Source organism: Lutra lutra, chromosome 16 (assembly GCF_902655055.1).
Source record: "Lutra lutra chromosome 16, mLutLut1.2, whole genome shotgun sequence".
In the NCBI taxonomy this organism is placed as follows: Eukaryota; Metazoa; Chordata; class Mammalia; order Carnivora; family Mustelidae; genus Lutra; species Lutra lutra.
This window is the reverse complement of record NC_062293.1, coordinates 26,432,010-26,458,084: the sequence shown is the minus strand read 5'-3', so window position 1 is coordinate 26,458,084 and position 26,075 is coordinate 26,432,010. Positions and strand designations below refer to the sequence as shown.

The 26,075-nt window shown below is 45.6% G+C and overlaps 1 protein-coding gene and 1 non-coding gene across 3 annotated transcripts; one reads left to right on the top strand and one right to left on the bottom strand.

The window, feature by feature from the left end:
- Positions 1 to 1,236: 1,236 nt before the first annotated feature.
- On the bottom strand, positions 1,237 to 7,987 carry NME1 (NME/NM23 nucleoside diphosphate kinase 1). Of its 2 annotated transcripts, none has more exons than XM_047707793.1 (5): positions 7,837 to 7,987; positions 5,790 to 5,919; positions 3,525 to 3,626; positions 2,392 to 2,504; positions 1,237 to 1,547 (listed from the first exon to the last, which is right to left on the bottom strand). In XM_047707793.1, the coding sequence occupies exons 2-5, from the start codon at positions 5,913 to 5,915 to the stop codon at positions 1,430 to 1,432; spliced, it is 459 nt and encodes a 152-aa protein (XP_047563749.1). In that variant the 5' UTR covers positions 5,916 to 5,919; positions 7,837 to 7,987; the 3' UTR covers positions 1,237 to 1,429. The 2 variants fall into 2 exon arrangements, with proteins under 2 accessions (XP_047563749.1, XP_047563750.1); XM_047707794.1 differs by having other exon boundaries at positions 5,790 to 5,933; positions 7,837 to 7,961.
- Positions 7,988 to 24,822: 16,835 nt separating this feature from the next.
- TRNAR-CCG (transfer RNA arginine (anticodon CCG)) lies at positions 24,823 to 24,895 on the top strand. The gene has a single exon. It is a non-coding gene; the product is annotated as a tRNA-Arg (tRNA).
- Positions 24,896 to 26,075: the final 1,180 nt, after the last annotated feature.

The following is a 26,075-nucleotide window of genomic DNA, read 5'->3' as shown; positions in this document are numbered from 1 at the left end:
TTCAAGTAATCTTACAATTTGGTCAGGTGCACCCCAATGAAGGTGGAGAAACACAGCAGCCCCCAACCCAGTTCCCCTCAGCTCCCCTGCCTCTACCAAAGCCAGGTGAACAGGGAAAATAGCAGGAAAGAAACCTTGAAGTTTGTAGCAAAAGTAATTGTCTCCAAGATGTATTCTTAGCTTCCCCCTTATCATAGGCGAGCTCTGAAGTATTCTCTAGCCACGAGGGTGCCCAGATAAAAACTTTTTCCACGTTCTCTTGCAGCAGGAGGCTCGCACGTGAAGTTCTGGCCAATGAGATGGGAGGGGGAGTGAAGGTGGTAGATTCACGGTGACGACCTTCAAAGAAAGGAACAATCCACTTTCCTTACCAACCTGTCATTAGGCACGCGTAGGGGACAAGGCATGGTTAGAATCAGCCCTCGGACAACCTCAAGGATCAGAACCTCACTGCCATCACCACCCCTACTTAGCCACTTGGACTTTTTGCAGTTTTCTTGAGGTATAACTGACAAAACGTGTTCCGTATTTAAGGTATATAACCTGCTTTAATTTACATATACTGTGCAATGATCACAATTAAGCTATGGAACGTAACACTTCACATCGTTACCATGTTCATTTGTGTGCGTGTGAGCACATTTAAGATCTATCCTCTTTGCAAATTTCAAGTACACGACACAGCATTGTGAACAACGAGACCCAGGGCTGTACGTTAGATTTCTAGTTTAGACTTTTAAATAAAAGAGAAGGAAATTTCCATCTTGCCTCTATTAAAGCAACCAAATCAGCGCCCTTAACAAATCAAAGCTACTCACAAGATTTCACCTGCTTTTTCTGACATTCTTCCAGGGCCAGAGGCCCACTATCCGGCTTTTCTGTTTTGGGAGTAGTTACAACTTCTCACACTCCCCCATCTGCTGAGGCCCTGAAAGCTTCTCAAGAGCAGGAAGGACATCTCTTATTTCCAGGGAATCCTCTGCCCCCAGTACAATCTCGGTAACAAGCAGATCTTCCTAGATAACTACTGACTGGCTCGGTGCCAAGAGCCGATGGGATACAGGAGTAAAAGCAAGGATGGGCAAAGAGAAAAAGAGAGAGAGAAAGAGATCTCAGACCAACAAAAATAATTTACATAGTATTTACACTCTCTGTCCCCTCAGGTTACCCAGTGTAAATGGGAAAGAAGAAAGAATATGAAGCAAGAGGGCATTACAAAATAACCATCTCAAAGAATCCTATGTTGGGATGAAATATTTTAATTTGACGGCAGCACATAATACTGTACAGTGAGCACACCCAGCTCCAGGAGATGCCCTCCAGGTTAGAAGGAAGGTCTCAAAATTAAGTGAATTTGTGAGAGCCTGGCCCCCTGCTCAGGGGAGGGAGAGGGAACGGAATGAACAAAGCATGGAGGTCTGTTCTCCGGTCACTCGTAGATCCAGCTCTGAGCGGAGCTCTTGTAATCCACCAGCTCTTCAGGCTGGAACCACAAGCCAATCTCCTTTTCTGCACTCTCCACAGAGTCGCTGCCGTGGATAATGTTCCTGGATGGGGGAGAGAGAGAGGGCCCCGTTACCGAGACCCAAAGGAGTCAACAGCCCGGAAGACCCCCGGCTCCCAGTGCCAGAAAGCTGACAGCCCCCTGCAGCAGAAAAAGCCAGAGCCCCCTGCACCCGAGTCCACAGTAAAAGAAAAAGCCCACAGCCGTGGTTCAGGTGAGGGTGAAGAATGCCCTCCCTGTGTTCCAGTCCTCGGAGCACCACCGACGCAAGCCGAGAGGGGACTCTGGCCAGCATTCGGTGCTGTACCCGGTTCTACCCTCCCAAGCCAGGCACAACCACAGGGATGCTGACGGCCAAGGGCAGAGAACTCACCAAGCCAAGCACCAATTTCAGAGAGAAAGAAACAAAAGAACTGATTTTTAAATTGATCTGCCTATGGTATCATGTCCATCCCAGCCTCAGAAACCCAATTGTTTTTTGTTTTTTTTTAAGATCTTTTTTTCTTTTCTTTTCTTTTTTTTTTTTTTCAATTTGACAGACAGAGATCACAAGTAGGCAGAGAGGCAGGCAGAGAGAAAGGGAAGCAGGCTCCCCGCTGAGCAGACAGCCCGATTTGGGGCTCGATCCCAGGACCCTGGGATCATGACCCAAGCCGAAGGCAGAGGCTTTAACCCACAGAGCCACCCAGGCGCCCCTCTTTTCTTTTTCTTTTTTTTTTTTTTTTTTAAGTAATCTCTACACCCAAAGGAGGGCTGGGCTCGAACTTACAACTCCAAGATCTACAGTCACATGCTCTACCAACTGAGCCAGCCAAGAGCCCGAGGAACCCAAAGGCTTATGTCACCTAACTCAGATTTTGGAAAAAGGCAAAAGCACCCACTCCCACCTGCCAACTTGGATGCAGAAGTCCCCACGGATGGTCCCAGGCTTGGAGTCTGCAGGGTTGGTCTCCCCGAGCATCACTCGGCCTGTCTTCACCACATTCAGGCCCTCCCAGACCTCCAAGGATAAAAGAATATATGGTCAAGGAAGAAAACCCACCTCAGCAGAAAATCTGGAATCAATTCAAAAAAAAGAAAACAAAGAGCCCCCTTAACACTGAAGGAATAATTATGGAGCAGCTACTTGTTCCAGCACTGGGAATACTAGTCTCCCTGCTCCCACTCCTGCTTTTCTACAATCCATTCCCGACAGAGCAGCCAGAGCAGCCTTTTAGAAATGCCTCGTTAGACCTCCCCTAGCGTCTGTCCGGGAGCTCAGGAAGTGCATGGCCAGCACAGCCCTGCCTGATCTGGCCCAGGCCCAGGCCTCTGAACCCTTGTCATCGAACCTTCTCTTTCACCTACCAGGCTCCAACTGCTCCAACCTTCTTTCTGTACTTCAGAAAGTTCAGGTCCTTTGCACATGCTGTTTTCTTGTTGAGACTGTTCTTCAGCGTGATTTTGTGTAAGTCTGGCTCTTTCTTCTCACTCCGATCTCAGTTCAAAAAGCATGCTCCTTAACCACCCAATCTAAAGTGGCCATTGCTATCCCATCAACCTATTTCATTTCTGTGCATATCACTAATCATTAGCATATACATATGTATTTTTTCTTCATTATCTGCCTTCAAGATGTGTAAGTGAGCAAAGCTATGAAAATAAGTACTTATTTGTCTCATTCATGACTGTATCCCCGGTGTCTGGAAGAGAGCCTGGCACAATGATAACCAATACATACTGGGAGGAAAATTACTGCAGGAAGCAAGACACAATCTCATTGCCCTCCTGAAGTGTAGAATCAGGCCAACATCTCCTGATTGCTCCCAGCTATGAGTCACTGTGGGTCCTCAGTTTAGCAAACACATGCATCGTGCCTTCGGTGGGTCAGAGAGCTAACTCACATCCTAACTGTACAGTCCTCCCAGCCCAAATTTCCTCTGTATCAGTGAGGACCTGACGTCAGAGGCAGGAATCACACGCCTCACACTCGGCTCCCAGTGGAGTGGTTCACATCCATATCTCACCCATGCACACTCACCATGGCAACCACGGGCCCTGACTGCATGTACTTGACCAAGCCGGCAAAGAAGGGACGGTCCTTCAGGTCGATGTAGTGCTCCTTGAGAAGGTCTTCAGAAGCCTATTGTGCAGAACAAAGAATGAGAAATGGCCCCCCAAGCCTTCTAAGAACTAAGAGTCTAGTTATTTCCCACTCACTGCTGTGAGCACTTGGGGCGCCTGGGTAGCTCAGTTGTTAAGCGTCCACCTTGGGCTCAGGTCATGATCCCAGGGTCCTGGGATCAGGCCCCGCATCAGGCTCCCTGCTCAGCGGGAAGCCTGCTTTTCCCTCTCCCACTTCCCCTGCTTGTGTTCCCTCTCTCACTGTGTCTCTCTCTGTCAAATAAATAAAATCTTAAAAATAAATCAGTAGGGGCGCCTGGGTGGCTCAGTGGGTTGAGGCCTCTGCCTTCGGCTCGGGTCATGATCCCAGGGTCCTGGGATCGAGCCCCGCATCTGGCTTTCTGCTCAGCGTGGAGCCTGCTTCCTCCTCTCTCTCTCTGCCGGCCTCTGCCTACTTGTGATCTCTCTCTGTCAAATAAATAAATAAAATCTTTAAAAAAAAAAAATTAAAAAAAAAAATAAATAAATCAGTAAAATAAAATGTGAGCTCTTAGTTCACTGATTCTGTTGTAATGCAATCCACTCCCACCAGTACCAGAGGCGAGTGATGCCAGAGAGACTCAAAGTGCTTCAGCTTTGTGCCAATTCCCCCCCTATTGGCCTTGATTGATGGGAATAAAACCACAGAACATTAGAATCAGATCCGGCGGGCGCCTGGGTGGCTCAGTGGGTTAAGCCGCTGCCTTCGGCTCAGGTCATGATCTCAGGGTCCTGGGATCGAGTCCCGCATCGGGCTCTCTGCTCAGCAAGGAGCCTGATTCCCTCTCTCTCTGCCTGCCTCTCTGTCTACTTGTGATCTCTGTCTGTCAAAAAAATAAATAAAATCTTTAAAAAAAAAAGAAAGAAAAGAAAGAATCAGATCCGGCCATGCCACTTTAGACAGTAAAACTAACAATACGACGCATTTCCATTCATTGAGAGCAAGCCTCAACTCAAATGTCAGAGGGAAGTCGGGGGTGGTGGGGTCTTGGCATTCGGCAGGAAGCAAACTGAACCCAGCCATGTCCCAGGGAGATGGCACGTTTACTCAGGAGAGGAAGGCCAGGGACCAGGTGGGACAACTATGTGGTCCCCACAAGTATTTCACAAACCACTCAAAAGTACATGACATCCAGCAATAAAGAAGTTTGCTGAAGAAGGACTTAGAAACTTTCCCTCTGCGAGGCTGGTGTGTGGGGACAAAACAAGTCAGCCAGAGAGCAAACCAGCTGCTTGGCAATTCCGACTCCCTCAGCCAGGCTCTCTCAAGGCACACAGGCTCGTTCAGGGTCTGACAAGGACCCTTCGTTCTCCCAGTTCTGCACCCTGCGCGCTGCACTCACACCCACCACTGCGGACAGCCGCTGCCAGAAAGCACAGCCAGAGCGGCCCATCACTCTGCCTCCAGTTGGCCGTTCCTTGCCAGAGTAAAAGGACACAGCCAAGTGACCATGCCCCCTCAGCAATTCACTCTTGGCCACGCCCCAGTCCCAAAGGAAGACTGGTAGTGATGGTCTCCCAGCACACACTCACTGGTCCTGTCCTTCCCTCAACACTCTTTCAATTCTACTAATTGGTTCAAATTGTTTTTTGGGGGGTGGGGGAGGTTCCGGTTATCTTTATTGTTTTTTTTAAGATTTTTTTAACTTATTTACTTAGAGAGAGAGAGAGAGACAGGGAGCGAGCAGAAGCAGGGGGGAGGGATAGAGGGAAAAGCAGACTCCCTGCTGATCAGGGAGCCCAATGCGGGGCAGGACCCTGGGATCATGACCTGAGCTGAAGGCAGATGCTTAACCAACTGAGCCACCCAGGTGCCCCGGTGTTGGTTATCTTTAGTCTGCGGGACAGATTACAGGTTTTTTTTTTGGAGTGGGGACATCAAGTTTTCCCTCCCCTGTGAAAGAAATCACAGTGCTGCAGTAATATGCAGAATCTGCATTGCTAAGGGAAAAGAGAGGCTATTTCCCAAAGTCCCAGTAGCTTGGTTTGTTGAGGATACCAAGGAGTTTCCAGGTTTCTGGACTTATGTGTTTCGGAGAAAGCTTAAAAAAAAAAAGAGGGAAGGGGAAAAACAAGGAGGCTAACCTACAATCATCCTCTGACCTCCAAGAGAACAGAAATTTGAAGAATGAAGTCCACTTACCTGAATTAATTTCATAGCAACAAGGCGGAATCCCTTTTGCTCAAAACGCTTGATGATTTCTCCCACGAGGCTGCGCTGGACCCCATCAGGCTTGATGGCAATGAAGGTGCGTTCACAGTTGGCCATGGTCCTGAGGATAAACAGCTGGGAGGATGAAACAGTACTGACTATCCTGCCTACATCATTATCCTTCTCAAGCGGATTACCCCATAAAGCTGGTTTAAATCTGTCGGGCCAACTCCAAGTCTCCCTGGTAAGAACCCAGTTCCTAGTGTGTTCACCATACTGTGCTCCTTTGAAGGCACATTTTAAAGAAATAGGTATAGACAACGTTCCTGCAATGGTAGTTGTATTTGCCAGTAAGAATAGTGTGCTATAGGGGCGACTGGGGGGGGCTCATCGGTCCGGTGTCCAACTCTTGATTTCAGCTCAGGTCCTGTCTCAGGGTCGGGGATCAAGCCCTGCAATGGGTTCCGCACTCAGGGCAGAGTCTGCTTCAAATTCTTTATCCCTCCTCCTCTGTCCCTCCCTGCTCAGGCGTGCCAGCTCTGTCTCCCTAAAATACATAAATAAAACCTGAAAAAAAAGAAAGAAAAAAAAAAGGAATAGCGCGCTATTGCACAGTATGAATGTGTTCGCCACAAGGAGCAGCACTGAAAAAACTCTGGACTAGCACATGTGTAAAAAATGTTCCTAAGGAGAAAAAAAAATTTCCCTAAGCAAAAAACAAACAAACAAAAAACAAAGCAAAAACAAAAAACCAGGGACTATTAATTCTATCCCATTTGACTTAAAAGCTACTATTAAACATCTATTTTGTACTCAATACTGTGGCAGAACTAAGGGAGGGGACATGAAAAAAAAAAAAAAAGACACTTTCTGAATTATCCAGAGAACGGAAACTACAGCGATAAAGCGGCAGTCAGGTGCAAGGCAGAGTGAAACAGTTTGACCCACTGCCACAGTCATGGTATTAGAAATGGAAGAGGTTTGAGAGATGATTTCGTTATAATCCCCTTAATTTTACAACCAAACAAATCTAGAGCACCAGAATGAGGTCCAAAATCCCGATTTCCCAAACCAATACAATTTATGCTACATCATAAGACATAATGAATATTCAGGCCGGTAAAAGGGGAATGATGGGAGAACTAGAGACGTTGGTAATATCTGAGATGGGACATCAGGCAGGAAAAGAGGTCCAGATAACCTCCATCCCTGACCCTGCCTTTTACAGAGAAGATTGGGCTCATGACCTGCTGTGATTCCACAAGATGAAATGAGGAGGCCCCTGACCTTGAAAGACAATCCTTAATGAGGATAGCTAGACCACCTCCTGGCTCTATCTTCCTGTACTTCAGTTAATCTCTCTTTTTATAGCACCTTAATATATTTTAATTTGTTCGAGTTGCTGTCTCCCCACTGGCCTGCGGCCTGTATACGGGGCTGGTTTGTGCCTGTGTCTCTCCCTGGTACCCAGCCACATGGCCTGGCATTCGACACGAGCAAGGAAAATGTCTTACTTAAGTCGTAATCGCCCTGCCCCTCCAAGAAAAAGAGACAAAACCCAAGGACTGGCAGGAACTCCTAATGCAAGCTCGAGACTAGCATGGGTTCGGGCTAACGAGCCACAAATCATCTCTATACCCATACCTTGTACACCTATAAATGTCCTCCACACCAACTGAGACAGACACACACACACACACACACACACACACACACACACACACACTCATTCATTCATTCAGGAAGAACTCGCTGAGCCCCAACTCCGAGCCCAGCACTGCACGCGACAGAGACAAATAAGGCACAACCCGGATGGTCGCGGCCCGATGGGAAAGTCAGCCACGGACAAAGGCAAGTCCACGTGCTGTGGGACGTGCGCTGACAGGTCTGCACCTGCCCACCAGCGCTGCCCTGCCTTGCCCTCCCGTCCGATCCCTCTGGCCACGTCTCAGGGCCGAATTCATGCGATCCCGTCGCCTTCCTCCCTCCCCCAATCCCAGTATCCCTCCTCCTTCTCAGGACCCCATACCCCTCTCACCCCTCCAGCTGCTCCGGCTGCAACTCCTTCTCGGGACACCGGCACCGGAAACACGCCCCAGCCCCACGTGGTTCCTGGCACCCACAGGCGCGGAACACTTCTTTCCGGATCGGCTGCCGGGGAGCCCGTTTTGCAGACCACCACTCGACCACGCTTCCTCTCGGGAGTCGGATGTCATTCTAAAGAGCAACATTCCGACGTTTAACTTCCGGCACTGCTTTTTCTTGCTCTTCCGGCACGACGCCCTTCCTCGCCTCCCCACTCCCGAAGATTCTCTGACTCACTTCCTTAGTTCTCGAGTAGGTTGGCTTCCCGAGAGGTGGCGCTCCCACTTTGCGCGAAGTCCGAACGGGCACCTGACCTAGAAGTGGGTCTTTCTCACTTTCCGTGTGCTCCTTCTTCCCAGCCCATCAACACTGCATTATTGAGTACCTACTGTGTGCGGGACACTATTCCAGGGCCTGAGGTTATGGCAGTAAACTAGGAGGCTTTGGTGGGGTTGGGAATGGGGACAAAGAGTAAACAAGCAAACTGATATGTAATACACTGCATTATGTTAGTGCCGTTAAGAAAAAGCAGGCAGGGGCGCCTGGGTGGCTCAGGGGGTTAAAGCCTCTTTTTTTGGCTCCGGTCATGGTCCCAGGGTCCTGGAATCGAGTCTGTGTCGGGCTCTCTGCTGGGCAGGGAGCCTGCTTCCCCTCTCATGCCTGCCTCTCTGCCTACTTGTGATCTCTGTCTGTCAAATAAATAAAATCTTACGAAAGAAAGAGAGAGTGAGAAAGAAAGAAAGAAAGAAAGAAAGAGCAGGGCAAGGGAGAAAAACTGAAGGAGTAAACAATTTTCCAAGGTTAGTTGGGAAAAGGCTCTCTGAGGAAGCGACAGTGGAACAGGAGGTCTGGTATTCATCGGACCGCGGAATATTATTACAGTGGACGGCCAGTGGTAGAGATTGCCATCGGAGAGAGGCCGGGTTATGTGGTCGTGCCACTGGAAGGTTTTGAACAGGGAATGACATTATATGATACACATTTTAAAAAAATAAAATTCTGACTGCCATAGAATAAATGGGTGGGGTAAGGTACAGAGTGGAAGCAAGTGCCGTTTCAACAACTGCTCCTGGGACACCTGACTGGCTCCGTCCCTAGAGCTCAGGAGTCCTGATCTTGAGGTTGTGAGTTTAAGCCTCAGGTTGGCTGTACAGATTACTTAAAAAAAAAAAAAGTGCTGAGTTATTGGACATATGCAGGCAAAGAAAGAAAAGAACCTCTACCTACACCTCCACCTTAAACAAAAATTCGTTCAAAATGGATCATAGAAGGACGCCTGGGCGGCTCAGTCCGTTAAGCATCTTACTCTCCATTTGGCTCTGGTCCTGATCTCTCCTGAGATGGAGCCAAATGTGGGGCTCTGCCTCTGCCCCTTCCCCCACTCATGTGTAAGTGCTCGCTCTCGCTCTCTCTCAAATAATAGATACATATTTTTAGATGGATCATAGATTTAAATGTAAAGCTATAATAGTTTAGAAAAAACATGGTTAAAAAAAAAATCTTCATGGGCGCCTGGGTGGCTCAATGGATTAAGCCTCTGCCTTCAGCTCAGGTCATGATCCCAGGGGCATGGAATGGAGTCCTGCTTGGGGCTCCCCACAAGCCAGGAGTCAGTTTCTCCCTCTGCCCTTTCCCTTGGGAGAGCACATGGGCTCTCTCTTTCAGAATAACAAAGCAAAACAAAAAACTTCAGGTCCAAGGGCCAGGCAAAGAGTTTTTAGACTTGCCACCATAAGCACAATCCATACAATGAAAAAGTTAGTAAATTGAACCCTATCAAAATTAAAACCTTTTTCCCTTTGAAAGGCTCTAAGCAGAAGATGAAACAGCAAGTTACAGGGTAAAAGAAAATATGTGCAAACCATGTACCCAACACAGGCTTGTATCGAGAACATAAAAAGAATTTTCACAACTCAACAGTTTAAAAAAAAATCCAATTAGAAAACAAACAAAAGACAAGAACGGACATTACTCTAAAGAGGATTTTCGGATGGCATGAGATGAACATGCAGAGATGTTCAACATCATTAATCACTAGGCAAATGCAAATTAAAGCCATGAAGAGGGGCACCTGGGTGGCTCCATTGGTTAATCATCTGCCTTTTGCTCAGTCATGATCCCAGGGTCCTGGGATGGAGTCCTGCCTAGGGCCCCCCCTCAGCAGGGAATCTGCTCCTGCCTCTCCTTCTGCCCTCTGCCCCTCCCCTCTAGTCATGGTTGCTCTCTCTCGCTTTCTCCTGTAATAAATAAAACCTTTTTAAAAAAGCACAAGGAGATATCACTACACACCTATCTTAATGGCTAAAAAATTAAGAGCACACCACTGGCTCGGTGAGTAGAGCGTGAGACTTTTTTTTTTTTTTTTTTTTTGACAGAGAGATCACAAGTAGACGGAGAGGCAGGCAGAGAGAGAGAGAGAGAGGGAAGCAGGCTCCCCGCTGAGCAGAGAGCCCGATGCGGGACTCGATCCCAGGACCCTGAGATCATGACCTGAGCCGAAGGCAGCGGCTTAACCCACTGAGCCACCCAGGCGCCCCACTTTTTTTTTTTTTTTAAGATTATATTTGTTTATTTGACAGAGAGAGCCAGAGAGCACAAGTAAGGGGAATGGCACAGGGAGGAGAGAGCAGGGGACTCTTGATTTAACTGTGGTGAGGTTGTAAGTTTGAGTCCCACATTGGGTGTAGAGTTTACTTAAAAAAGGGAAAAAATTTGGGGCGCCTGGGTGGCTCAGTGGGTTAAAGCCTCTGCCTTCGGCTCAGCTCATGATCTCAGGGTCCTGGGATGGAGCCCCACATCGGGCTTTCTGCTTGCAGGGAGCCTGCTTCCTCCTCTCTCTCTCTGCCTGCCTCTCTGCCTACTTGTGATCTCTCTCTGTGTCAATTAAATAAATAAAATCTTTTAAAAAGGGGGGGGATTTTTTTCTTTAAACAGAATCAGGAGAGCTAATTGAAACTACACTGTTAGTCCAAGTGGGAGATGCTGGTGGTTTGGACTATGTAATGACAAAGGAGAAAGAGACAAACGGGTTAGTTACAGGATATATATTCAAGGTTAAGGCCATAGGTCTTACTGAAGGATAGGATATGGAACATGGGGAAAAAAATAGATATTAGCTCCTAGTTTTCTTTCTTTTTTTTTTTTTAAGATTTTAATTTTCTACTTTTTTTTTTTTAAGATTTTATCTTTAAGCAATCTCTACACCTAACATGGGGCCCGAACCCACAACCCTGCATTCAAGAGTTGCACTATCCACCACAGAGCCACCCAGGTGCCTCCTAGTTTTCTTTCTTTCCCTTCCTTCCTTCCTTTCTTTCTTCCTTCTTTTTTTTTTTTTTTTTTTTTTTTTTTTTTTTTTTTTTTTTTTGGAGAAGGTGCATTAAATATCAGTTCAATAGTTACCTACAAAGCTCCTTTATAAGTTGTTGGGGTCCGCTGCACTAGTGCTTCTAAAACCTCTATGTACAAACAAATCACACAGGGAATTGTTAAATGCAAACTCTGATTCACTAGGTCTAGTGAAGCCTGAGAGTTGGATAATTACAATGTTGTTGACTGACAGATTTTGTAAGACCATGTCCTAGAGCCAGGTTCTTTTAAAGATGTTATAAGCCTCAGAAGGTGCAGGAGGATCTTGCCCAGGCAGATGCTGGAGAAGGGGAATGGGCATTAGAAAATGGGAAGATTTCATCTCTTCCTGGAAGCCATCCTAATTACATGACTCACCCTACCCTTCCTTGCCCAACCCTACACACAACCCTTCAGGCTCCTGTAGGTTAATGTTTCAACAAACCAAATCAAAAAACCGTAAGAATTTAAAGCTAACAGTAGTATATTTTTTAAGTTTTATTTACTTATTTAGGTAATCTCTGCACCCAACGTGGGACACAAACTCATGACCTTGAGATCAAGAGTCACATGCTTTTCTGACTGAGTCAGGCAGGCGCCCCTGAACTGTGAATAATCTTAAAGGACATATGGGCCAATCTCTCCAGAAACCCTGGTAAAGGGTTTCAGTTTCTGCTTGAAACTTCCAAGAATGGGAATTCACTACCTCAAATATCAGATCCCTGGCCTTCCACCCTCTTCTTGCTTAACAGCAACAACAGCAACAGTGAAACAATAAACTTGCAAATTGAATATATTCACCACCACCCCCAAAAAAAATAATAACAGGAGTAATGTTTAGTGAATTGCACTAATGACTTCAACTATTATGGAGAAAGAGTGGTCACCAGGGTTGCCTTGGTAGAACGGGAGAAGGTTTCATAGAGGTATGATCAGGATGTGGATAAGTCTAAAGGTCCTGGAGACAAGGAAAACAACCAAGTGCAAAGGGGGAAAGTTGAAAATTTCAGAGAAACTGATTAGATACTCCCAATAGAGTGCTCTAACATAGTGGGGGATAAGACCACAAGATGAATGGCAAACCTTGAATGCTAGTCTAAGAAGCTGGGGTCATAGTTAATGGGAGACTCATGGAACCTTTGAGGGTAGAACAGTGACCTGAAAAACATTTTAAATTCTAGAACTCAATACAACTGTTGTAGCTATCTAATTCACTCCCTTTACAGACATACAGACCAAAAGAGATGACACGATTTATTGAAGATTACACCAATACATAGGGAAAGCTATGCTTTAGAACAGTGAATCTAGCTATGGTGTGGAGGGCAGATTAGATAGGGAGAGGCTGGAAGCAAAGAGGCCCATAAGGAAGATGCTGACATCACCAGTAATCAAGGCATGAGGATTAAAGCGGTCAAAGTGATGTTTGTGCTAAAATTCATAGGATAAACCAACAAGGTTTGGGAACTGATTGAATATGATTAAAAGAGCTGAAGAGGAACTCTGTCATAGCAGTGATAGAGCTGAAGACCATGAGTCTGTTTTCAAGGGATGTGGGGGTGATTCTTGGCTCAACCACGTATCAGTTATGTGACTTCAGACAAGATATTCAACATCGCCAAGCAAACTCTGTTTCTGTATTTGTTAAATGGGAGTCATACTCCATCAAAATACTACATCCTCACTACATCAAAAGAGTGTTGTGAGGATTATATAAAGTAATGTAATCAATATTTAACACAGTGTTTGGCACATTGTAAATAATAAATAGTTGCTTGGGTTTTTTATACCTATGGGTGACAGAATTTTATACCTAACAATTGTGACAATAATGACATTAACACACAAAAAAAAATAATAATGACATTAACAGACGTAGGGAAGTCCAGAAAGAGCCAGCTGGAGGAAGATGAGCTTCCTGTCATGCATCTGCTGGAGGGTGATGCAAGAGAGAAAATACACAGTAACCAATTAAAGACATTTATCTGGGGTTCAGAGGAGATGCTAAGGAGAGACATGTGGGGGTTATCTGCATAAAAATGATCTCTAAATACCTTGAAGCTAAACATGAAAGCATTAGCAATATTCTTCTTTTTTTTTTTTTAAGATTTTTATTTATTTATTTGACACAGAGAGAGAGATCACAAGTAGGCAGAGAGGCAGGCAGAGAGAAGAGGAAGCAGGCTCACTGCCGAGCAGAGAGCCCGATGCGGGGCTCGATCCCAGACCCTGAGATCTGACCTGAGCCAAAGGCAGAGGCTTAACCCACTGAGCCACCCAGGCGCCCTGTATTCTTCTTTTTTTTTTAAAGGCAGACTTCTTGTGATGGTGCAGGTATGAATTCCAATGGTATTTGCCAACCAAATATGCATACCAACAATATGCCAAATGTGTCCTCTAGAATTTTTACAATGATACATTATATGCTATAATTTGCTAAACCTAGAGTCTTTAGAATGAGATTATATAGGAGCACCTGGGTGGCTCAGTCCATTGAGTGTTAGGCTCAGGTCGTGATTTCATTTTTGTGGGATGGAGCCCCGTGCTGGGCTCCCCACTCATCGGGGAGTCTGCTTGAGATTCTCTCTCTGCCTCTGCCTTCAGCTCGGGTCATGGTCTCGGAGTCCTGGTATCGAGCCCCGCATCGGGCTCTCTGCTCAGCAGGGAGCCTGCTTCTCCCCCTCTCTCTGCCTGCCTCTCTGCCTACTTGTGATCTCTGTCAAATAAATAAAATTTAAAAATAATAATTTTAGTATTATAATATATATTATCTGGAACTGACATTGATTATACTGTGATTTATTTTTTAGATTTTTTTTTTAAGATTTTATTTATTTGAGAGAGAGTAAGCTAGAGAGAGAACACAAGCTGGGGGGGAGGGGGAGGGAGAGGGGCAGACTCCCCACAAAGCAATGAGCCCCATGTGGGACTTGATTTTAGGACTCTGGGATCATGACCTGAGCCAAAGACAGATGCTTAAAAGACTGAGCCACCCAGGCGCCCCAGTGATCTATAAGTATTAAAAAGTATCTTAAAAGGAGCAGTAAGCAATGACTGCCATTCATTTGTTACACAAAAATGAACCATAATAGACAACATATATTGAAAGATTGCTCTGTGCCAGGGCACCTAGGTGGCTCAGTGGTTAAGCATCTGTCTTTGGCTCAGGTCATGATCACAGGGTCCTGGAATGGAGCCCCGAGTAGGGCTTACTGCTGAGCAGGAAGAGAAGCAGGAAGAGCTTCTCCCTCTCCCACTACCGCTGCTTGTGTTTCCTCTCTCTCGCTGTGTCTTTGTCAAATAAATAAGATCTTTAAAAAATAAGAAAAAAATAAAATAAACAACTTAAAAAGAAAAAAAGATTGCTCTGTGCCAGGCACAAAGTGCTTTATTTATAGTAATTTGCACAACCCCTTCGTGAGGTAAATATTGTTATTGTTCTCGTGTTTTGGGTGGGGAAACTGCCGCTCACGGAGGGTGGATGACTTGCCCAAACTCAGACAGCCAGAAGAAGTGGATCCAGGATTTAAAGCCAATCCGCCCAGGGCCAGCGGTTTGGCTCTAAATTACATGTGTGCTTCTTCACCATGGGGAAGGCTTTATTCCAGAGTCTCACCTTCAGGAGAGATCACTGCGAGGTGCAAAGAAATCATCATTCAAAACCAACAAGACGGCTAGCACTAACACTGCGCACAGAATAGAATTGATTCAGGTCATGACTGTCCTGCTATGAATGATTTAAGAATCAGAGCAACTAATGCATTATGCCCACGTGTGAGAAACAGAAAGGCATCTTGGGATGCAGGGCAAAGAGAGGCCATTCATAATACTGGTTAGGAATGAGTCCCGAGGGAATCTTCACTGCCCATGATCAAGAATGAAGTATGAACCCTCCCACTTTTGACTCCAATCGAACTACAAATCAAACAGCAGGATCATTTGGTGAAGGTAATTGCCTGTGTTTTGCAAACAAAACAAAACAAAACAAAAAACAAGCACACAGGTCCCTTGTCTTGAGTCTGGCTGAGAAATATGCATAAGGAAACTACCTCTCAATCTTCTGAGTGAGGCCTGATCCTTGGTGGGGGAGGGGAGGAAGAGGTTTTCGGGGAAACCTACAAAATTTGCTAATTGGGGAAGGAAGTCCTAAAAGATTCCTCACATAGTCTGGTGCAACAGCTATACAAGGTGGGCCTGATTCTAAGTTCTATGAACTTAGAATGAGGCCCAGGAAGGTTAAATAGTTTAGTCCAGATCACAAAACCACTTAAGAGGCCGAGGCTGCCTGTGGATCAGTGTCACTCTCTCTCCAGAGCCTGTGCGCGTAACCACCACACTGTGCCATAGAACATCATGTCAGGAATTCTAGACTTCCCGGCCCAATGAGACCCCCCAAGGATCACCGGGCAACCCAAGCGAGATCAGTCATCTATTTTTTTTCTATTCAACAACACTGCCTTCCTCTGACAGTCTTAGTTTTCTGCTCTTGACTACGAGAGCAATGACTCTAATACCTTTTATTTTTTTTCTCCTTAAGCTCTTCAATCACATTTATTTTTACATTCTCTTACAACCCTCCTCGTTTCCACTTTCTAAACTTAGATATAATAAAGCTTTTGCAAAGACACCGGCTCTTTGCCTGTAACAGTCTCTCTGCTTGCCTTGACTCTGGTCTAGTCTTTCAGACTAAAACTCTCTGGGGGAAGGATTTCGTGGCTAAAGAGGTGAAGGTCCAGAGCAGTGATTTCACGTTCATCTCCCTCCTGTTTTCTTGTGATTTGCTTCTCCAGGACCCCTACTGGGAGTCATGGGCCTGGTGCCTTCTGTCTTCACTGAAGATGGTTGTAATACTGGATTCAGTTCAGTTTGTCTCCCCAGGCTCTCTAGATTGGGGCCGAACATCACATAATCTGTAATTTCTGTAATATTATGATCGTAGTGCCTTGTGTATTAGTTGGGATGAGCGAGGTTGTGCTAGAGCAAAAAGTCAATCACAAGTCTCAGTGGTTTAATGCCTTAGTCCATCAGGTTTGTGTAACAAAAACACAATAGACTTATAAACAATAAACATTTATTTCTCACAGTTCTGGAGCAGGGGGATGTCCAAGATCATGATGCCGACAGATTCCACATCAGCAGATCTCGGGTAAGTTTGGTTTTGTTCAGTGCAGTGAACTGAATGCTTACACTGAGTCTGATGAGACACTCCTTCTTAATGGATAGCAATCTTCTCACTGGAACCTCATGTGGTAGAAGGAGGTTTTCCAGAAGGGCAGTGTTGGGGAGCAAGAATTTCCTGTCCCCGTCCAAAGTCCTTTGAAGGCTGGATGAAGAATGAAACTGACATGTGACAGATGAACAGGAGAAAAGCAAATTTAATTTCATTCCTACGGGGAATCCACCCAGACATGGAAATTCCAGAGTTTAATACAGATCAAGCAAAATGAGGTCTATATGTCAGCCTGAACTAAGGAGAAGGGGGAAGGGGTATGTAACTTCTAAGGGAAGGAATGCAATTCATAAGGCAGTAAGAAAAAGAGCAGATGTTTGGAAATTAGATGTTTGCCCTACAGATGAGTCACTCAGATAAAATTTATCCCAGCTAATAATCATTGTTCTGGGAAACACCTCCAATTTTAGAACCTTTTTGTTTTCTCTCTCCCTCTCTTTTTTTTTTTAGATTCTTCTAGGTAGTTAAAGGAGGGGCAAAAACTTTCTCATGAGCACACAGGGTCTTAATTGCCTTCAGCTCTGAAAAAGTCATGCTAAAATGGTCCCCTTGGGGTGGCTGGCCCTTGACCTCCTATAGCACTAATCCTATTCCTAAGGGCTCCATCTCCTAATACCATAGCCTGGGGGGTTAGGATTTCACTATATGAATTTTGCTTTTTTTATGTTTTCTTTTTCTTAAAGATTTTAAGATTTTATTTATTTTTTATTGATTTGTCAGAGAGAGAAATGTACACAAGCAGGGGGAGCAGCGGGTAGAGGGTGAAGCAGGCTCCTCACTGAGCAAGGACCCCGATGCTGGGCTCGATCCCAAGCCCCCGGGATCATGACCTGAGCCAAAGGCAGATGCTTAAGGGCTGAGCCACCCAGGCACCCCTTAAAGATTTTAAGTAATGTCTGCACCCCACGTGGGGCTCAAACTTACAAACCAGAGATCAAGAATCACAAGTTTTTCTGACGGAGGGAGCCAGGCACCCCTCCCTATATGAATTTTGGAAGAAACACGAACTCCAAGTCCTTTGCACTGCACAAAACCAAATCTGCTGTAGGGCCAGCACCTCTGCAGTTCAATCCCCGCCTTCCAGTGATTCCAGGAGGCTGTTACCCCTCCCCCCCCATCTCAATACAAGGCCTCTATGATGCCAAACCACAGGACAGAGAAAGCTGAGGGAGAGGGAGGGTCCCACGGTAGCTCTTAAATGGTTGGTTTGGCCTGGATGCCACTGCTCCTTTGAGCCCGTGGACCAGCACTAGTGGAATGGCCCTGCATAACGTGAAGGGAGATGGGAAATAGGGAGGACCACACGGCATTCTGTAAGCAGGAAAGGTCTTTTGCTTTCTTCTCATCCCCACATCGTATGCTGCAATCTTGTCTTTTCCTTTCCCAGTCCCGATCCCAGCTGTTAGCCTGTACCTTGGACTTTAACCTTCTACCTCCAAATCACAAATTATAGTTTAATCCAGTGCTTGTTCTTTGGAGTATTTTATCTCCTGCCAGATGACCCTGTCCTTTCACTGGCATGCCTTGTAACTTGAATGTTGTCTCCCTTATCCCTGTGTCTTGTTTTGTTTTGTTTTGCATCTAGTCATTTTCCAGGACCTACTCAGCAGAGAGTGCTCTGGAAAGACCTCCTAAACTTCCTGAACTTGAAACTGAAGTTATTAAGCCCAAGAGACATTTTCTCTCTGGAGTGGAGTAAAGAAAGTGAGACAGGAGAAACACTGAAGGGATCAAAGCAAGGTGAACCAGTTCTCCTGAAGGCAGGTCAAGGAGCCTCCCCTGGCTCACTGTCTCCTTAAGAGAGTTTAATACTGATCAGATAAAAAGTGCCCCCTCTGGGAAGGGGCACCAGTGCTCTCTGGTAGAAACGGGTCTCCCTCTTCCACAGCTCACTTACTTGCTGATCAGATTGAGCATTAGTATGGGGCACCTGGCTGGCTCAGTTGGTGGAATGTGGGACTCCTGATCTCGGGGTTGTGGGTTCGAGCCCCATGTTGGTAGAAGAGATTACTTAAAAATAGATAAACTATTGGGGCACCTGGGTGGCTCAGTGGGTTAAAGCCTCTGCCTTTGGCTCAGGTCATGATCCCAGGGTCCTGGGATCAAGCCCCACATCGAGCTCTCTGCTCAGTGGGGAGCCTGCTTCCCCCTCTCTCTCTGCCTGCCTCTCTGCCTACTTGTGATCTCTGTCTGTCAAATAAATAAATAAAATCTTTAAAAAAAATAGATAAACTATATATATACACATATTTATATATGTGTGTGTACATATATATAAATAAACTATATAGACATATATATAAACTATATAAATATATATAAGCTCTCTTTATATAAACTATATATATATACATATATATATATATAGTTTTTTTTTTTAATTAAGTAAATTCTACCCCCAGTGTGGGGCTTGAACTCATGCCCCTGAGTTCAAGAATTGCATCCTCGGGTGCCTGGGTGGCTCAGTGGGTTAAAGCCTCTGCCTTTGGCTCAGGTCATGATCCCAGGGTCCTGGGATGAGCCCCGCAGCATCGCATCCGGGCTCTCTGCTCAGCAGGGAGCCTGCTTCTCCGTCTCTCTCTGCCTGCCTCTCTGCCTACTTGTGATCTCTGTCTGTCAAATAAATAAAGAAAATCTTAAAAAAAAAAAAATTGGGGCTCATAGCCCATCTAAGGCTAAACAAACAAAGAGGGGGCTGGGGCTTCTGGGTAGGGGGGCAAGCTATGGGAAGGTAACCAGGAAGAGTTTTGAGAATATTTGTTTTTTAGGAAGGCTCGTTATGCAGATTTAAGTGGGAACTTTCTCCAATAATAGGAGCTGTCAAAAGTCCTCCTCTTTCCTGTAAGAAGGAGAGATACACTTTTTACAAATGGAAATTTCTTTTATAAATGGAAGTTTCCTTTACAACAGGAAATCTTGCACTTTGTATTTGTTTTTTTTTTTTTTTTTTTAAAGATTTTATTTATTTATTTATTTGACAGATCACAAGTAGGCAGAGAGGCAGGCAGAGAGAGAGAGGAGGAAGCAGGCTTCTCGCTGAGCAGAGAGCCCGATGCGGGGCTTCATCCCAGAACCCTGGGATCATGACCTGAGCCGAAGGCAGAGGCTTTAACCCACTGAGCCACCCAGGCGCTCCGCACTTTGTATTTGAGCTATTCCTGTGTCTACCAGTTTTTTTTTTTTTTTTTAAGATTTTATTTATTTATTTGACAGAGAGAGAGAGATCACAAGTAGGTAGAGAGGCAGGCAGAGACAAAGGGGGAAGCAGGCTCCCTGCTGAGTAGAGAGCCGGATGTGGGGCTCGATCCTAGGACCCTGAGCAGAAGACAGAGGCTTAACCCACTGAGCCACCCAGGCACCCCAATGTCTACCAGTTCTTAATAGCCTTTAGCTCAAAATAATCCATATGCCCAAGAGGCGTTCTTTTGGGGACGGCACATTCACAGCCTTTATATGTTTATGATTTTTTTATAAATGATTTTTTACATATGTTTATGATTTTTTTTAAAGATTTATTTATTTGGGGGCACCTGGGTGGCTCAGTCGTTAAGCATCTGCCTTCGGTTCAGGTCATGATCCTGGGGTCCTGGGATCAAGACCCGCATTGGGCACCTTGCTCCACAGGAAGCCTGCTTCTCCTTCTCCCACTCCCCCTGCTTGTGTTCCCTCTCTCCATGTATCTCTCTCTGTCAGATAAATAAATAAGATCTTGGGGCGCTTGGGTGGCTCAGTGGGTTAAAGCCTCTGCCTTTGGCTCAGGTCGTGATCTCAGGGTGCTGGGATCGAGCCTCGAATTGGGCTCTCTGCTCAGCAGGTAGCCTGCTTCCCTTTCTCTCTCTGCCTGCCTCTCTGCCTACTTGTGATCTGTCAAATAAATAAATAAATCTTTAAAAAATAAAAATAAATAAATAAAATCTTTTTAAAAAAAGATTTTATTTATTTATTTGAGAGGCTCCTGGGTAACTCAGTTGGTTAAGTGTCTGCCTTCAGCTCAGGTCCTGATCCCACATGAGTCCTGCATTGGGCTCCTTGCTCAGCGGGGAGCCTGCTTCTCCCTCTCCCTCTGCTGCTTGTGCTCTTTCACTATCTCATTCTCTTTGAATCTTTCAAACAAACAAATAAATCTTAAAAAAAAAAAAGATGTATTTATTTAATCTCTACACCCAAAGTGGGGGGCTCCAACTCAACCCTGAGATCAAGAGTCACTTGCTCTGCTGACGGAGCTGGCCAGGGGGTCCCCACTACCTCCCCCCACCCCCTGCCTGCTGCCCACTCCCAACCATTTTTGGACAACTCCCACTGATTTAAAAAAAGAAAAAGGGGGACCTGGGTGACTCAGTCTGCTGGACCTGACTCAGTCTGACTTTTGGTTTTGGCTCAGGTCACGATCCCAGGGTCCAGGGATCTAGGCCCTCATGCGGCTCCTTGCTCAGCAGGAAGTCTGCTTCTCCCTCTGCCTGCTGCTCCCCCTGCTTGTGCTCTCTCTCTGTCAAATAAATAAAAATAAAATCTAAAAAAAAAGAAGAAGGGGCGCCTGGGTGGCTCAGTGGGTTAAGGCCTCTGCCTTCGGCTCAGGTCATGATCTCAGGGTCCTGGGATCGAGCCCCACATCAGGCTCTCTGCTCAGCAGGGAGCCTGCTTCCCTTCCTCTCTCTGCCTGCCTCTCTGCCTGCCTGTGATCTCTGTCTGTCAAATAAATAAATAAATAAAAATCTTTAAAAAAAAAAAAAAAGAAGAAGAAGATTTAAGTTCCTGGGTCAGTTTTCTGTAAAAGACCAACCATAAAGCCCTCAGTGGTAACCCATGCAGAACGACTCTCACTCTAGAGAGCTTTCTATCTCTTCTCACCTTCACTTAACAAACTATCACTCTACCCTGTTGTGTCCCTGAGATTCATTCTTCGATTCCCCGGATGAGAACTCTGCAACCCTCATCCCTTCGGTTATAATCCTGTCTCTAGTCCTCCCGTAGGGTACACGCTTTTGGAAGCCAGCTCTGTAATCTCAGAGGCTGTCTTCAGTAAGGTCATCAGGTTCAATTACTTCAAACATTCTTGTGTCAAGACTTTAAGTCCCATCTCCAGCTGGGCCACTTACCCCCTGAATATACCTGGTGTCTATAGTTTTCAAGGGGTGATTTCATCCTGCAGAAATCCTTCCAGGAGAAAGGAGACACTGCTACAGACACACAGGCTGTGATTTTGAAACAGTGACTCCTAGAGGACTCCTGGGTGGCTCAGTCAGTGAAGCATCTCCCTTAGGCTCAAGTCAAGGTCCCAGGATCCTAGGATTGAGTTCGCATCTGGCTTCCTGTTCAGCAGAGAGTCTGCTTCTCCCTCTCCCTCTGCCGGCCTCTCCCTCTGCTTGTGCTCTCTCGCATGCTCTCTTTGTCAAATAAAGTCTTAAAAAAAAGAGAGAGAGACAGAAAGAGTGACTCCTAGTAAGAGGAGATACCCATAGGAGATGGAGCTGGGCTTGGCACCTTGCTAATAATTTGACAGGAATTAATAATGTAGCTTACATTTACTGAATACATATGTGCCAGCCACTATTCAAAGTGTTTTATGTGTATTGTCTCATTGAACCTTCACAACAACTCTAGGAAATGGGTACTCTTATGCTCAACCTCATTTTACAGAAGAGGAAACTGGTACAAGAGAGTAACTTGTCTAAGGCAGTGCTGCCAGTAAGTGGCAGAAGCATAATTCAGACCCCGGGAGTTAATTCCAAACCCCTTGTATACTCGCAGTCACTGGTGTTTATTGTCTTGTGCTTGGCCAAGATTTTGAGTTTTTAACATTTTTACAAAACAGTAAAGAATATATTTCTCTGAGTCTTGGTTTCTGCTAATTTGATAGTAAAAATAAATGTTAACTCCTTATATGCAACATTTTTTTATAAGATTTTATTTATTTATTTGATGGACAGAGATCACAAATAGGCAGAGAGAGAGGTGGAAGCAGGCTCCCTGCTGAGCAGAGAGCCCGATGCAGGGCTCGATCCCAGGACCCTGGGACCATGACCTGAGCTGAAGGCAGAGGCTTTAACCCACTGAGCCACCCAGGCACCCCTATATGCAACATTTATATAATAGTAGAATGAGACACAGGCCAGAATATGTCCTCTTCTTCCAGATTTATGATCTCATAGCAGATATATATTATTTGGCTTCTGACTTCAGAATTTGAAAAAAAAAAACAGAGGGGGAAAGAGGGCACTAAGCTGAGTCCAGTGTTCTTGATAGGAGCTTCGTTGCAGCCAGAGGTGACCGTGGGTGATTCCTCAGTTGTAAAAGGAAGGAACTGGATTCCATTGCTAGCGAAGGGACCTCCTCCTGCTCAGATCTCACGTCCAGAGGAGTAAATCTCTGCGGGGAGTTCCCAACACCGAGGCAGAAGGCAAGAGCAAATATCTACCTTGAAAGAGGCGGACTCTCTGGTGCCCCTTGAGTCACGCAGATCAAACTGAAATGAACAAGTGGGTATCTGTTCTCTGCTTCTCGTGTGTGAGGCTGATGGGCAGCGGTGCTATGCTTAGGTGTTTGACTGGCTCTGCTGCACTTACTAAAAATAAGTAGCCAGTGTGAGGGGTGAGTCATTTTCATACATGCCTATGTGGAGGAACAAAGTGACAAAGGTCACAGCGGCCCCGCATGCGATGATTTCCCTTCTGAGCAGATACTGCACCCTGTTCCCAACCAGCCCCTCTTTTTCTATTTTATTTTAGATAAGCCGTAGACCTTAAATAGAAAACCGACTCAACAGTCCTTGATTGTGTTTCAGTTTGTTCCTATCCTGTTCTCTGTTTGTGGACTGGCCTCTTCCTTACGGCTGGATTTGTTACTTTACTGGGGGAATAGACATTGATGTTAACATTGGTGTTAACGACCACAGTTTGCACAGTGATTATATATGCATATATGCATAGTTGCTTTGGAATAGTCAGCCACGGCCCTGGCGACGTGGCAACACGTGGACGAGTTCCCAGCTTTCTCTAGAGGGAGTAAAGTCTTATCAGGACAGGATCCATCCTGGGCGAAATTGTAAAGTAATGTTGTCTTGTTTTTGTTTTTTTTTTTTTTAAGATTTTATTTATTTACTTGACAGAGATCACAAGTAGGCAGAGAGGCAGGCAGAGAGAGGAAGGGAAGCAGGCTCCCTGTTGAGCAGAGAGCCCAATGTGGGGCTCGATTCCAGGACCCTGGGATTATGACCTGAGCCAAAGGCAGAGGCTTTAAACCACTGAGCCACCCAGGCGCCCCTAAAGTAATGTTGTTTTGTTTTCAGGTGATCTTTCTATTTCGTTTCTGAGGATTTTTCTGTTTCATTTCTGGGATCTCCATTCTTCACCCCCTATCCCTGTGGCCAGTGCCCTCATTCAGCTTTCTAATCAAAGCTTCTCTCTTCTTTTTAAAAGTAGGCTCCACACTCAATGTGGAGCTTGAACTCTGGACCCAAGATTAAGAGCAGGTGCTCTGAAGCTTCTCACTTGTTAGGCCTTAGTTTCATTGGCTATAAAATGGGAGGAGAAAGACATTAAACATCTTTTCTTTCTTTTTCTTTTTCTTTTTTTTTTTTTTTAAGAGAGAGGAGTCGAGGGGCGCCTGGGTGGCTCAGTGGGTTAAGCCTCTGCCTTCGGCTCAGATCATGGTCTCGGGGTCCTGGGATCGAGCCCCGCATCGGGCTCTCTGCTCATCAGGGAGCCTGCTTCCCCCTCTCCCTCTGTCTGCCTCTCTGCCTACTTGTGATCTCTGTCAAATAAATAAATAAAATCTTAAAAAAAAGAGAGAGAGAGAGAGAGAGAGAGAGGAGTCGGGGGAGCAGAGGGAGAGAAAATCCTGAAGCAGACTCCCTGCTGGGTGAAGGGCTTGATCTCAGGACCCCAAGATCATGACCTGAGCAGACACCAAAAGTTGGACTCTCAAGCGACTGACCCATCCAAGGTGCCTCACTATCATTCTTTCTTTCTTTCTTTTTTTTATAATAAAGATTTTATTTATTTGACAGACAGAGATCACAAGTAGGCAGAGAGGCAGGCGGAGAGAGAGAGAGGAGGAAGCAGGCTCCCTGCTAAGCAGAGAGCCCGATGTGGGGCTCAATCCCAGGACCCTGGGATCATGACCTGAGCCGAAGGCAGAGGCTTTAACCCACTGAGCCACCCAGGCACCCCACTAACATTCTTTCTTAACCTAACTTTTTTTCCTCCAGATCTGCCTTCCTAAGAAACGATGACATAAACTCCAAAATTAGTTCAGGCTTCTTTCCCTTCCCCAATAAAATACCCATTCCCTTGGGGTTGCTGATTTCATCTAGCTATTTGTTAGAAATTAGTTGATTAAACAAAATATAAAGGCTAAGGGGGTGCCTGGCTGGCTCAGTCAGTAGAGCGTGGGACTCCGGATCGCAGGGTTATGAGTTCAAGCCCCATGTTGGGTGCAGAGACTACTTAAAAAAAAAAAAGTCTTAAAAATTAAAAAATATAAGGGGTGAAATTGGACCATGTGTTTCATAAAATGATTCATCCTAGCAGTATCATCCACAGATAAGCCTTACCTACATTCATAGACAAATGACTTCGAATGGTTTATCCACCTGTTATCTTTCTTTGTGATCCACCCCAGAAGCTCCTCAGACCAAAAGTGTTCAAAGCGAACTTATTTTATTTTAAAGATTTATTTACTTATTTTAGAGACTCAGCAAGCACAAGCAGGTGGGGGCAGAGGGAGAGAGAGTCTTAAGCAGACTCTGCACTGAATGGAGAGCCTGATCTCACCACCCTGAGACAGGGACCCGAGCTGAAACCAAGAGTTGGGCGCTTAATGGACTGCACCACCCGGGCGCCCCCAAACTTATTTTATTTTTAAAAAGCGACCTTCCAGAGTACCTGAGTGGCTCAGTGGGTTAAGCCTCTGCCTTCAGCTTGGGTCAAGATCTCAGCGTCCTGGGATGGAGACCCGCATTGGGCTCTCTGCTCAGCAGGGAGCCTATTTCCCCCTCTCCCTCTGCCTGCCTCTGCCTACTTGTGATCTCTCTCTCTCTCTCTGTCAAATAAATAAATAAAGTCTTAAAAAAAAAAAAAAAGCAAACTTTCTTCCTGAATTAGTTCTCTTGATTGGTGGTACCATTTACTCACTTGCCAAGCCAGAAACCTGTGAGTCCCTTTCTGTCACCCTCTACATCTAGCAAGTTCTGTCCATTGAGTCTTTCAAATATTTCTCACACCCCTAACCATGGCTATTACCTTAAGTAACATGGGGATGGGGAGGCAGGGAGGGAGAGTGACAGATGCCAATGGAATGCTAAGGGAAAGATCTGAAATCAGTTGAAGCATATACACCAAGACATTAACCTGGCAAACCAGACAAAATTTTTGCCCCTTACCCACAGTATTCTGGCCCCCTCTCTACCCACCCCCCTTTCCAGCATATTAGTGGCCTTGCCAGCAGGTCACCCAAAGTGTAGAGAAAATCACTGATCACTGATAAGATTTAACCAGGAGTCTGAAGTTGAGATGGAGAAACAACAATGGGAAACGGCCTCACTTATTCAGACTGGAACATCAGTAGGATAGAGGAAAGGAGAACAGGTATGAAGACCATAAAACTATCAGATGTTC